The 14,132-nt window shown below is 49.6% G+C and overlaps 1 protein-coding gene across 2 annotated transcripts in view; it reads right to left on the reverse strand.

Moving 5' to 3' along the window:
* Positions 1–477: 477 nt before the first annotated feature.
* LOC122402022 overlaps positions 478–14,132 on the reverse strand; it is a 32,764-nt gene continuing 19,109 nt past the window's right edge. Inside the window, exons 2-17 of one of the 2 annotated variants that reach the window (XM_043404523.1) lie at positions 12,068–12,325; positions 11,895–11,971; positions 10,145–10,358; positions 8,173–8,307; positions 7,806–7,835; positions 7,454–7,535; positions 7,181–7,375; positions 6,976–7,110; positions 6,552–6,792; positions 5,768–6,436; positions 4,748–5,718; positions 3,843–4,639; positions 3,277–3,478; positions 2,951–3,200; positions 2,644–2,871; positions 478–2,065 (exon numbers count right to left, since the gene is read on the reverse strand). In XM_043404523.1, coding sequence (XP_043260458.1) covers positions 1,860–2,065; positions 2,644–2,871; positions 2,951–3,200; positions 3,277–3,478; positions 3,843–4,639; positions 4,748–5,718; positions 5,768–6,436; positions 6,552–6,792; positions 6,976–7,110; positions 7,181–7,375; positions 7,454–7,535; positions 7,806–7,835; positions 8,173–8,307; positions 10,145–10,358; positions 11,895–11,971; positions 12,068–12,144 — 4,509 coding nt within the window. In that variant the 5' untranslated portion in view covers positions 12,145–12,325 and the 3' untranslated portion in view covers positions 478–1,859. Of the gene's footprint in view, positions 2,066–2,643; positions 2,872–2,950; positions 3,201–3,276; positions 3,590–3,842; positions 4,640–4,747; positions 5,719–5,767; positions 6,437–6,551; positions 6,793–6,975; positions 7,111–7,180; positions 7,376–7,453; positions 7,536–7,805; positions 7,836–8,172; positions 8,308–10,144; positions 10,359–11,894; positions 11,972–12,067; positions 12,326–14,132 lie in introns of both variants that reach the window. The other variant, XM_043404522.1, reaches the window with a different exon arrangement.

A 14,132-nucleotide genomic window follows, 5' to 3' on the forward strand; every position in this document is an offset into this window, starting at 1 on the left:
GAATCGAGAAATCATAATTACGCACGTCCTTTCTCTCTCCCACTCTTTCGATGATATTTCACGATCGGCGATCGTCGGACGCGGCCGTCCCCGAGTCGCCACGATTACGATTAATGTATAACTTTGTTTCATTATTTAGATTGTTCTGAGCAATTGAGATCTAGTATTGGAGGGATTTCATATACCTGAAATGGTAGTCACTTGTGTTCGTTTTCGGATCTCCTTCTCCCCACTATATTTCTCGGTTCTCCTCCTCGTTGCTCCAGTTCGTCTATTATGCACCGTTGCCCTAACATCCACCACTCGAACTCGACCGTCGATCGCATAATCCTTTATGCCTGATCGTCCGCGCGTCACGACTTCGCCTCTACTTTCACTTGTCTTTCCGCACTTGCCATTCTTTTCTTTTTATTTTTATTTTTTTTTTTGCTTTTAAATTAGAATACTCTCTCTCTCTCTCTCTCTCTCTCTCTCTCTCTCTCTCTCATTACGCGTCTCATCCATGCTCCTCACACCGCACGCACTCATACTTATCTGAGAGTAACAATTGACATACGTTTTTGTAACTTTCCTAGCGTCCGGGCAAACCGTTGCCCGGACCCTAGACGCTTTTTCGACGTCCCTGTTTTCTCGATTTAAAAAAAAAAAGAAAAGAAAGAAAAAGAAAATACAAACAGAAAAAGACACGAGTTCGTTTCGCGTTTATACGGTTTTCCGAAACGGACTCTCAAAGACGATCCAACGCGTTGGCGATCTGCTCGTCCAGCCCCGGGCTTTCGCGATAGGCCGAAAACTCGATACATGATTTCGTCGAGACAGCTGCGAAGTGTGGCTCGATCACGTCGGGGATCATTAAAAAATATCTCGTTCGAACTGGTTATCAAGCTACGACTTACAGAGCGAATTATTGCTACTATTTCCCCCAAATTTTGTTTCGTTCGTCTTTTCTTCCGTTCGGGACTATTACGGATACGATTCAAACAAAAGTGTCTCGCACTTATACCATTAGTCATTCGGTATGTTCGAAACGTAATATATAAACATTCGTAACTTATTGCCTATAAGATTGTTTGTTCGAACCGGATCGTAAACGTTCCTTCTCAAACGCTAGATTTACGGGCATCCATCGTGTCCCTATTCCTATTGAAATCTGTCGTACCTATAGGTACATTAAAATACGTACGTAGGATATGTATTCATTACGTTAATGGAATTTAAAATTGCTAAAAAATAATACGATTTCTGTAATTTGAAGAAGTCTGAAATCCAACGAATTCCGTAAACCTAGCGTCAGCGGCCATCTTGAACCATCTTGAAACTCACCCTTCCGATAAAACAAAAATCAATCACGAACGTGACAGTTTCGCTGTAATAAATTTCTGAAGAAACTTCGCGTCTACAACCCCCAAACTCCGTCCGACAGCATCGAGCCACCCCCTCACGCTGTCGAACGACCCCTTCCGGTTCCATCTTTCGAAGAGAAGCACGGACACGAGCCGCGAGTAGGCCCAGTTTGACAGGCGTAGGTCCATTTGGTTTCGATCGCGCGATGGTTCGATGAATGGTCGATGATTATGCGAGACGCGCGCTGGTTTCCCGGGGCTGGCGATCTCGGCGCCCAAAACCGATCGACGTTTACCGAAGTTCGTCTATCGTGTCCCGTGCAGAAGCTGCCTCGCTTCCGGTTCGCGCAACCGGGCGAAACAGGATCCCGCTCACGCTCGTCGCGGGAAGAAGAACGAGCAATTAACCCTAACGCGATCGTAGACGTCACGGAGAATTTACGAGGATCCTCTTCTATCACGCTATTACGCAACGTCCCTAACTGGCTTCTGCCTAGTCGCTAGGCTGTCCGTTCCTTATCTGAAATACTTCAGGCCCGCCACTAGCAGGAACTTCTCGATGAAGAGCTCGGAATCGAGGACGGCGATGTGCGCGGCTCGGCCGATCAGGGCGTTCGCCGTCGCTGGGAGCGCGTGGTGCACGTCGTACCTGACCAGGCTCACCCCGCTGGTGGACATCACCGGGTACAGGATGTTGTGCACCATCTCGCGATACGCTGCCCCTGGAACCCATTTTCCTAAATGTAATATCGGTACATGTAACCCTGCTTGCAATGAAACGTGAAAAATACTGGTGCAGAGATGAGAGGTCAGATCCTCTCTATAGATCTAGGAAGGTGGAAGTATATTAGCCTTTTGAGCGCTGAAATTTCATTGCAAAATACGTTGATCGTGACTTAAATTGAGTAGTGATCGCAACAAGCAGTAAATGGTTGTATGAGAACCCATATATGCGTTTGTGGGGTCCATCGCCTCCTGTACATGCCACCAGAGGGCTACGCTCTTAAGTCTCTCGCAAGCGCTCGACCGATCTTCTTCTTTCCTTTCCCATCTCTTCCACATGACCCCACACGATCACAGCTCGTAGTGAACAATTTTCCCGAAAGCATATATGTGTCCATAGCGCTCAAAAGGTTAGTAATCGCTCTACAATTAAATAGCGGCTCACATTCTTCTGGATCAACAGGGAAACCATACCCAAGAAAGGCACACAGGCTCTAGATTAACGCTTGGAAACCTCATCCTCCACATCTTCTCAGGACGCCAACGCATTCCTGACCTGATCATCGTTTTGAATTACCTTGATCGGTCGTATCCCGTACGGCAGCCTTGCAGAGCTCGATCCGCGCGGAATGGAGCGGCACGTAACGATCCTGGGCGCTGCCGCACAGAAGAACGTGCTTGAACTTCTCGAGATTGCTCTTCTGACTGAGGCGGAACATGAAGGACCGCCTGACGTCCGACGCGTCCTTCATGGCCAACTGCAGCAACGAGCCGGACTTCTTCAATTTCTGCATGAACCACATACCTAGAGAAAATAATTTAAGATAGATCAAGAAGTTCACGATGGATGGATCCATTTCTCTTTGAAGGTCCCTCTGTTGTACCTGCGTTAACCAATCCGCTGGTGTTGTAGAGTGTGCCCAGATGTGGTCCGCTCAGGCTGAGAAACGTGTGCAAACGCGGCAGAAGTGGGCGCAATTCGGGCCTGGTCAGAGCACTCCGTATGATGATGGTCCCTAAAGAGTGTCCGATAAAGCTCACCTTCGTCGGGTTCAGGCCCGAGGTCACGGTATGGTGGAGAATTTCGCATACCAGACGGTCGGTCATCCTGTCGAAGTCCGAGAAAGTGTCACCCTGTTCAACAAATACGAAACACACGTTATGTAAATGTCCAGTGCACCGTTTACGTGGTTGTCCGAGCGCCTCTCACCTGATTCCTCTCGGACATTAAAAAATCTAGATGGGCCCCAGGAAGACTGAGCTCCAAGTAAGTCTTGATGAGACGTAGGTCGGCGGGGTTGCCATCGAGACCGTGGACACAGATGATCAAGTGCGCCCCTTCCGGCGAGAGTAGCCGGTACTCGTTACTGATGTGGAAGTACGGCATGGTCGAGGCCAGAGTTGGATAGTCACTAAGAGGCACATTGGATCTTAGGGGTTTAACCGACGACGGGGTCAGAAGGTCACCGTATCCAAGGGAATGGGCACGTTTATGGAAACGCATCTGCGCTTCCTTGCGTTCTCTAGAGAGGATAAGGTAGAGAAAGAGAACAAACTTAACTACGAAACGTAAAAACAGAGACGATAACCAAACTGCAAATGCCGGGACTGTCAGAAGGGAACATAGATAGAGAGAAAAAAAAGAAAAAGAAACGAAAGAGTTACTACCATTCGAGGGCTGACGGAATCTTCCCGATGAAAACGATAGGTGTCAGACAACAAAGGAGCTAACCGAGAATTCAGGAGTAGTGTCGCCATATGCAAATTAGGCCGCACCTGTAGATCTTTCCGGAGAAGCTCATCTGTCGCTTGAACTCGTCCTTGCACTTCTTGAAGTTGATCGAGTCGTCCTGGGTCGATTGCAACAATTCCTTGCCCTCTTGGTAGCAGTCCAGGCAGATGTCCCTGCCCCCGTACGCGGTCTCCCTGTCCCTGTCTCTGACTCTGTTCTTCTGGGGGCTGCACGGAGCTGTTTTCGTTTGCTTCGGGCTCCTCAGCGGCTTCACCGTCTCGTAAACGTGATACAGAGGGTTATCGATGACCGGTGGAGGATCGCGGAACTCTTCCGGCGGCGGTGGCTCGTCCTGAAACATCTTCGGCGGCGGTAACCGGACCTCCTCGTACGAGTGTTCCTCCACGTTCTCCTTGGCGGGTGGTCGATCCTTCCTGGGTACTATTTTTGAGAGCTTCTGACGCAGTTGCTCGCTGGAGAGCTTCGCGTTACGACGTTGCTCCGAGCTAGATGTGTCACCGCTGCTTACCCAGCCGGAACACTCGGACGTCAGGTTGCTCGAGCTGGAGCTGGTGGTCGGGCTGCTGGGTCTGCTGGACGGCGGGCTGTTCGGGTTTGGAATGACGGGAAGATTGTTGCTAAGGCTGTCCTTGCTGTCGCGTATCGGCATGCAAGGCAAAGACACCGCGCTCCGTGGCACCACGACCTTGTTCTGCGCCACCGGCACGCTGGCGCATCTCAGTCTTTTTGTGTTGGGCGGCGGTCCACCGGTGCTGGACGTGTCGGACGGCGTGGTGCCGTTGGTCGCTGGCGCTTCTGCGGGGGACTTGACGGGCTCGATCTACAAATTAAACATCTCATGACACGCCTCACAGACTTTAAGGACTGATAAGCCTGAGATACCAAGTCCCTGGTCATACCAATGCCAGCCTAGTAACTCGAACGATACCTTAAGAATAATTTTATTGTTGTTCTCCACCTCCAGGACACTAGTAGTGGGTGCCGGAGGCGGATGGCGGTACTTTGGGAGCGGCGCGACTGCCGGGTCTTGGTAGGCGAGCGGCGGTGGAGCAGGCTTTCTGGTTCTGTGATTGCACTTCCTGCCCTCGTCGACTGGATGCTCCACGTCCAAAACTGGCGCGGAGTGCGGCCTCCTTCCGTGTCTGTCCTTCCTCCTCTCCGTCCGTTGCTCCTTCTTCGGCTCCGACATCGCGTGCATCACCTTGTAGAAGACCTCGTTGGCCAGCTCGGTTTTGTCATCCGTTGGCTGGCGTCTGTGCTTGTCGTCGATGTAGCACGGCGACACTCCGTTGCGCGGCGACTTGGCACCTGGCCTCTCGTCCCTCCTCCTGGTCCTCTCTCTGCGGAAGTCGGTGTACTCGGTACGATTCACCTCGTCCACCAGTCTCTCGGTGCTCTTGGGTCGTCTGGGCCTCTCCGGGTGCTCAGAGTGCGTCCGTCCGCTGGTGCCGTTCGTGCGGTAGAAGAACGAGTCGGTAGTCGTTGGAGAGTAATTGGATCGTTTGTACAGAGGATCCACCATCAACGAGTGGCTGTTGGGCAGACCGCCACCGTTCATCGACTCCTGGATCTCGCGGTTCCGGTGATTCTGTCCCAACCCGGTCTTCCCGATCGTGTGGAACCTGCGCGACTCGATCCCGTTCGTTTGGCTGTATTTGCCGGCGGTCTGGTGGCTCTGCTTCCTCGAGTTGCCCCGGTACGTGACCCTATCGAGGGTGGCCGTGTGCAGGGGTTGCTCCTGCGGGAACCCGTCGCCGTTGATGCTCGTCTTCCCGGGCAGGAAGCTGTTCTGATCGTTGGCGTTCGTCGAGAGCTGCTGGCGGGCCGCTAGCCGCTGGCTCCGCGGCTCCAAACGGATCCTTCTCGTGTCCAACGAGTGATAATCTGGAAGGAGAAATTCTTCGATGCACTAGGTGCAGCGATTCCTCGATAAGAGCTCGCCCCCTACCTTCGGTGACGTTTGCAGTCTTGTTCTCCGTCCAGCAGTCGGTGATGGGACCAAGGTCCATCCCTCCCACGCACGTGGGCACGGTCAGTGTCTGCTCGCAGGATTTGCTGGACGGCCGGTAGCCCGGCAGCTGCCCATCCGGTGGTAGTTCCGGGAACATGGCGGCCAGAAGCGACGTGATGGAGGTGATCTGTGGGTCTGATTGCTGATGACGATTCAGCACCAGCATCTGCGTGGATTTCGCGCGCGGCAAAGGGACCACAGGCGTCGAGCCCAGCGACGGGTTCGGTGCTGAGCACGCTTGCTGCTCCGAGGGCGGGAACAGAGTGTTGCTGGATGGCGTTGCCGATCTTTGGCGCCCTCTCGAGGGGACCGTCGCTGGGGGTGTGGCGTTTCGAGCACCACCTCTCTGCCGAGGGAACAGCTGCGTTGACACGGATCTGGGAAGCGTCTTTGGCGACGTCCGCGGCTGCACCGGCGCGATCTCCGGACCCAACTGGTCCAAGGATTTGCTGTGCCTGGCGGGCAGCGTGGATGGAGTCAACGTTAGACGGCCCTGGACCGACGCGATGTCCTGGGCCGCCCCCTCGCTCCTGGGCGACCATATTCCCATCGATCGAGACTCCAGGATCGCCGCGAAACCGCAGCTACAATCGTCCATTCCGGGAACTGGAAGAGATTTACGCGAAACTTCCTTCGAGTAATGTTAACACATTGACCCAGTATCTCGACGTCCAAGGCATGGTCTGGGACGGTAAAATAATTTATAATTTATGGCGCTCACCGCTGTTTCTGTGTCTTTGTTTCATGTCGACATATTGATCCTCGAAGATCAACGGGAGCGAGTGAAGATCTCCGTCCAGTTCCGGACAGTGCACAGGCAGAGGAGGCAACGACGCCAAGTATCGCGATCTCCTGGCGGCCTCGCTCACCGCCTGATATGATTGATAATTCGCGTCGTAGCAGCCCCACGCCGACGTCCTGGGATTCTCCAGCACGAAGAAACCCTCTGCGAAACGTTTCACCTAAAACGATACTCTGTGTTCAGACAATCGGAGACTAGCATACCCACGATTTCTCATAGAATTTATTCTTCCAGGCTCATTAAAATTTAACACTCCTATCTGGATCTTGAGAATTCATTTTATTTAGCTTCGTAACAGAAATTGTTTAAAGAGTCTAAATGGTGCAAGAAAATGGATTTGTACCCTCAGTTGGTGATGAATTCTAGCGAGATGCTGATGAACGGTTTCGCGTCCGGAGAACGCTTCCAAAAAGTGTTGCCAAAGAACAATGTTTTGTGCGCAAAGTTGAGCGATATCCGTTTCCTCCGTGTCCATCATCTGCAATAGACAGACTCGTTAGAGAGGCTGAAAATCTGAAAAGCAGTTAACGATCTCTAGTATCGCGTACCTTGATCATTTCTTTGTGCGTGTTCTGAAAGAACTCAAGCACCCTTTGCTGGCAAGATGGCAGGAGCCGCGCCAGATCAGCTAAATCGTTGAGCAATGATTCCCTCGCGGCCAAAAGTAACCTGATCACTTCCTGTTGAACCAGCTTCGCGTGCTGTATCTTCGTGGCGGATCCGACGCATCGCGTCGTGGTCTCCTGCAACGAGTCGTTCGAATCGACAATTTTCGCGATCCGATCGATTAAAACCATTTAACGACTCGGACATGAACTCACGATATTTCCTAATGCGGCATTGTTGTCCCCGTTCGCCGTCGATTGTTTAAATTGCAGCCACGGCTTCCCTCCGCGCGGAGCACTGCGGGCATATTACTCGTTCGATTATCAACTCGCGATTTTAATGGAAACATAATCGACCACCGTAGACTTTCCAAATTGCCGTAACAATTACGTACAACTTCGACTGAAATTTAATGGAGAGCCCCTCTACTGTGTTTCGCGCCAATAGAAAATGATTCAAACGGAAGAGAAACTGTTAAAAACTCGATTCCATTTAAGTCGATGTCCTCTTAATAATGTTTGACAAAACCCCATTCTGTCGAGTAACAGTCTATTTCCTTGGACTTACCAGCTCTGCACGTAATGAAGTATGCTTTTCCTGCAAGCAGCGAGGAAACGACGTCGTGCCATGGAAAGTGAAAAGAATGATTTCCATCAGTGACGATACAATGTCCCTAGGAGCTATTAACCCTTTCGGTGCTGAGGCTCGAACACTGGTCTTTGATACTCCTTTAATACCACTGATTATAATACAATTCGAAGACCATAAACGAGGTTCAATTACTAAAAATTTCATTAAAAGATTTGGAATTGAACTGTAGTCCGTGTGCGAGACTTCAATAGTCCTATTTATTTAGTATACGGAGTATAAGCGCTGTTGTGAATTGCCAACAGCATCGAAAGGGTTGGGGTAAAAGAAATAAGTTGATACCAACTTGATGTAGGGCTGATGAAGGGCTACCAGGCAGGCGTGGATCGTGATGGACACGGCGGCGAGATGAAAGTAGTCGAAGAGCACCGGCAGGTGATAGTGAAGCCCTTTCGTGGGCGCAAAATTCAGTTGCAACGCCCTGCAAAAGCAAAAGGCAGAACGTAGATAGCGAAACGTTCCACGTGGAACGCCACGAGGCCAAGGTTATCGATCTATTAGGTCCGTGGGAAAGTTCGGCGCCTTCGAGGAAAATTTTGTTAAGAATATAAGATTATACATTCCCCCCCTGAAAGAACCCGGGAAGCTCGCGATTTATAAGGAAGTTGGCTTCGCTGGTTGTAACTGATACCTGATATCGAATCGTAGGGCTTTAGAGTCATTTTATTCCGTTCCTCGTACAACTTTGCAGCGTCCACGGTGCCTCGAAAAATGGCTGACGATTCGTGATATACTCGAGTAGTTAAATTTTCGCGTTTGAGGTAAAATATCCGGCGCTGTAATTTTTATTTTTATTTACCGGGCGAGGAGCAAACGTTTGTTGGGATACAAATTTTGTACGTGTTTGTTTTTTATCTTGGTGTAATTAAATGCACGCTTATTAATAAACAACGTTGAAATGGGGCACCTGGGACCCACGAGTGCGCTGCAATTTGCGCGTATAAATTAGGGTACTAATTAAATGGGAACGTCTATGCGAGCGTTGTTTACGGATATGTGGGGAAAAAAGCTGTTCAGGGGAAAGTTAAACCGTTCGAAAGGGCGGGCATGGCAACGGGGAAAACATTTTTCCCCAAGGACATACTTTTTTTACGTTTCGAGGTTATCGATGTTTTTCAAATGTAGCCACACGCGTTCTCTTTTTTTAACCGGATCGATGCTCGTTATTCTACGTATGAAAGTATTGCTGGGAATTGTTCGAGAAATACGTTTTTAAGGGATAGATAAGTTTCTGGTATCGGTAGGCGATAAATTATAATTTTGATGATCGTTGGGAAGGGCAGGTCGCAAGAGTGCCTCGTTGAGTCGAGTGCATCCGGGAGTTAGGTCTTTTTCACTACTATCTTTGGATCTTTTTCAATACCGGTCGCTAATTACGTAGATTCGGTCAGCCGCGCTCCGACCGTCTATAATTTTTTTACACTGACCGGCGGAGTTTCGATATGGGTCAATCACCATACTCTGAATAAGCAGTTCATGCCAGAGTTCATACCGTGCTGATATAATTGCCACTGCATCATCAGCATCGAACGATTCAACAACCCCTTTAGTATCTTTCGAATAATGCGGAGGCAAAGTACTGCTCGAACTACGTTCCTAATATTATAAAAATCATAGAAAAGAGTTTCGACCATAGGAATCCACGCACAGTTACGAACAATTTTTTAACAAATTATAACGATCACTCATAGAATATTTGAGATCGAGAGTGGGGTTAGACTGGTATCTTTCATATTTAAGTAACGAAGGAGTAATATTGTCTATTTGAAACAAAATTTTCATTTTTTTTAAAAAATATATTTCATTTGGACCACACGGTATGGGGGTTGGTCCCTCGATATTACCAATTTTTCAAAGTCAGTAACGTAAGTTTTTCATTCTGAAGCTTGCAAGTGTGCTCGCCACCAGAGTGAGAGATCGACCACCAATTCCTATACATATATACACTCCTCAACTGACCATTGAACATCCCTTCATCTAAGGCAGAGTCAGCTAGGATGCTTTACTGACGAAACGCCCTCCTCCCCTTTCCTTTTCCACCTCATCGAGAGGACCCCACACAAGTCATCGACCTCTACGCAAATACGGGGTAAAAATCGGTCGTTCCAAAATCATCGAACCGTTTCAACGCCCGTGATAGGTTGCACGAAGCGATCAGAACTCTCCCACGGACCTCGCGTGACGCTGTGCGGATCATCGAAACCGCAATATCTCTGGTATCGTGGAAGCCCAGCCATCCGGCGGACGAAGACGCTCACCTAGACGAGACGCAGGCCATGTTCTCAGGCTGCGTCGGCTCGCTGAACCATAACTCGACGCCGAGATTGAAGTGGGTGCGGGAGAGCACCTCCTCGATCTTGTGACTGTGCACGAGCACGTGCGCCCGGAATAGGACCGAGGTGCCGAGTGTCACCTCCTCATTTCTGTAGAGGATCTGAAAGCGCTTGCTCGTCCCGGGCGCCTCCAACGAGTCTGGAACAATGGACTCGGGTTCGCGTCTTCTGGATTTCGGTGCTTCATAAGCGCAAGAGGAGAGGGCTGCCGGGGGAAACCGGGGAAAAGTGGTACGTGGGTTTGCGTCTGATTTGAGTGGAAGCCTGATGCTCGTCTGGTTGGATAACTCCTTGGGCTGGGATACATCAAACACCACCGTCTCGAGGGCGCGCGAGGATCGCGAAATCTCTGACGAGTTCCAGAGACGGTTACGCCGACGCGAATTGGGATAATTCCTTCCTCCGAAAATCTTGTTCGGAACAAGGCAGGATCCGTGGTCGAAAGTTGCGTTGGGAACAGAGAGTTTCAATACGTACGAGTTTTTTATTTACATCCGAGATGTGCTCTGCTAAATTGTATCTGAACGAGATCAACAGAAATACTAGGAACATGGGCGGTATTGAATACGTATATCCTTCAAAAATAGACTCTTATCTACCGTCTAATATATTATTTTTGATTTTGAAATGGCGCCTAAGAACACCCCTAATGAGTCGACAATGTTCCCACGCAGAAATCTCGTAAGAACCGAGATTCTTTGATTTTAAGATCCATATACAGCAATTTTAGAATCTCTAATGAGTCAACAACGTTTCCACACGGAAATCTCGCAAAATCTCGTAAGAACCGAGATTCTCGGATGTATCGAAGTCTCGGGAACTCGTTCGAAAATGCGAAACCCTACGTGAGCGTCACATTTGCGTTGGAGTCGCCGTCTCCGGTTTGGACGATTCGACACGAAAATTTCTGGTTTCGAGTATCGTTTTTCGCGATCAGGGATCGGTTCCATTTCAGTGGGCGTCCGGCGTTCCCGTCGACGGCTCTTGTGCTCGCGGAGTCGGTCGTGTCTGGCGTACACAATGCTCGAACTTTTGAACGCTATCGGCGACCGAGTGCGGCTCGGTTCGAACTAGTTCGCCGTTGTCTAACCGAGAGCCGGTAAGTGAATTCTGCCGGAGTTTTCTCCGGCGAGACGAGAGTGCAACGTACCGAAAAGTTTTCACCCTTTCCAGAGCAAACCGGAAACTTCCCTGAATCGCTGGACACGCGTCGCAGCTCCGCCGAGGCGGACGTAATTCGCGGAACACTTACACCCACGCCCCCTCTGTTTTTCACTCGTTTTTTCCATCGCGAACCGAAGATCGTCGGATTTACGAGGTCCATGGATAAATTACGAGTCACGGAAGTTACGGATCGTTCGAGCGTTGCATCGTTAGCTTTCGAGTATAAAAGGTGTTTGAAATTCTCGTCGTCGAGTAATTAACGCCTTCGAGATATTTCGATAGTGATTTTGGACGTTCGTAAACTGCAACGAATTATAATTTGTACTTGTTTTGGTTCCAAAGCGTTGAAAAGGGTGCAAACATTTCTCGATCGCGCCACAAACGATCCGAAATGAAATATTTTTCGGGTTTCGTAGTTCCAAAAATGTGGAGGATTTCCGAAGGCCTGAATATCGGGTATCGAGGCGCCAGACGATGACGGGGCGAAATCCCCAGGGAAGAGTGTACTCACGGTTCCGCAGCTGGTTAACCTCCACCTTGACGTGGAGTTTCGGCGACACTCTGAGGGCGGTTCGAATCTGGTAATACCTGCGAAATTGGAAATCGTCGATGAGCCCGGGCTAAGCCGTCGCAATTACGAGGCCGTGCGGGTTCACCGCGAGCGTGAAAGCCGGATCCGCTTACCCGCGCTGGAACAGGTCGACATTGTAAAACTTGCAAAGCTCGAGGGAGAACTCGAGAGTGGCCTGTAGATCGCTCATCTCGATCCCCGCGATTCCGGGAGCCCGCCCTCCCCCTCTCGTCCGCCTTCGGGAGCTCCTCTAATCGCACCAAGACCAGCTTCGTCCGCGACGATTCACGCGCGAACACTGTTCAGGGTCTGCCCGTGCTTCTCCCCTCGTCTCTGCCATCCTGCACCACCCCCTCAGCGTCTCAACCACCCTGAAACCCAACCAAAAATACGTTAAAAAATTTTCATCGCCCTTTCTTTCAGAATCACAAGTCAACATATTGTCTAAAAACTATCGAGTTTCGTGTCCCTGTCTTTCAAGATGCATAAGCTCAGGTTCTGGGTTAAACATCGATTTTCGAAACAACACTGTTTCCTCAAGTTTTCTCTAAACGCTTCCCCGATCTAAGAGGAATCAGATTTCGTGCCCCTGCCTCTCAAGATACAAAAGACCATGTTCCAATTAAACATGAATTTTCGAAACAGTACTGTTTCAAATTTCTCTCGTTTTCCCTCTGTACACTTCCTCGGTTTAAGAATGCTGAAATCTCGTGTCCCCGTCTCTCAAGATGCGTTCCAGAGTCTCGCGGTGGTCGCTGTAAGTTATGTTTAGGTTCGTGAAAATTTTCGCTCGCTTCGATGGAGGCTTCCATCGCGGCGGAAACGTTGAATCGCGTCGAAAAGGTGCTTCAACTTCCGGCGAAGCAGGAGTGGATAAAGATGTATTGTGCGCACCGGCCTCGGTACGGGGCGAGTTTTCTCTTCTCTTTCCCGCGACAAACAGGCCCCGGAGTCTACTTCAGTGCCAAAGTTTTTTTTAACGATCGTTGGCGACCACTCGCGACACGGCTTTTCTTCTTGAGGAGAGATCATTGCCGTGTTTAAAAGCTGGAAACTTTGAGAACTCGCCGAGCGCGTTTCTTTACGGGGGAAAGGAGCGGCTCAAGAGGCGCGCGTGCGCTCGAATCCCTTATTCGCGTTTGTTTTATGGTCGGAAACAGTGCAACTTTGAGCCCCCCGCCGAGGGATCGCGATTGAATCTTCCAGAAAGGGCATTGTCCGCTCTCCAACAGTAATTCGAGCAATGGCGAGACGATTCTTGGGGATGGAACATGATTAAAAGCGAAGCTTTAAAGCCGATGACGTTTACCCCTAGTATTTATAAGTCACATAGAAATATTTTTTGGAACGATTATACGCGTGAAAATAGACAGCAGAATGAAATAATATCTTTTAGTTTTCCGAGAGAATCGACACCGCGAACAGGGAACGCGCGCAAGTGGAGTACGACAAGTAGAAAGAATGATTAATGGTCAGACGCGACCGCCAAGTCGTACTCGATCGCACGCGCGCCCGACAAACTTTCGAATTCAATTACCTCGAAAACGAAGCCTCGAACTAGAACGTGTTCCTCGTTCTTTACGACTTGTTTTCGCATGTAGAACCGCCGCTCTGTGCCACTCGTCCCGCCCTCGATATGATCGACTGCTTTGATTCGTTTCATATTTATAACGTGCGTAACGGAAGATAGCGAAAGCAGAATCTTAATGAGCTTCCTTTCGCTTTCGTCGAGTCAAATATCCCTTTTTACCGGATGACTTAACCAAAGCGTGCGATAAAACTGTACCTTTCTCAAGGCATTTGCGTGGAAATTGGGGACGGAAAATACATTTCGTTCGACGATCTTCGAACGGGAAGCTGATACAGAGCTACTATGAGGATGTCCCAAATCAGGTTCACGTCCTAAAATTCTTGTATGCATTCAGTGGGATCGTCGAGGCGTTTTGTAATTTGCATTGAGGTCGAGTAATGGGGACTATTAAGTCTGATGTATATGCTGCCTTCGGTTGGAAAGACTGCAATCCATTGGCGTAGAGTGTACGGGATTGTTAAATGGGAATAGAGGGATTCTTTTTCGTGATTCCTGTCGATTAGAAAGATTACCACAATCCATAGACGTAGAATATCTGAGATTACCGAGTGATTCTTCATCGTGACAACGTTAGACCAAGTGTAGAA

Source organism: Colletes gigas, unplaced genomic scaffold (assembly GCF_013123115.1).
Source record: "Colletes gigas isolate AHSC1104 unplaced genomic scaffold, ASM1312311v1 Colletes_gigas_Sc00031, whole genome shotgun sequence".
Classification (NCBI taxonomy): domain Eukaryota; kingdom Metazoa; phylum Arthropoda; class Insecta; order Hymenoptera; family Colletidae; genus Colletes; species Colletes gigas.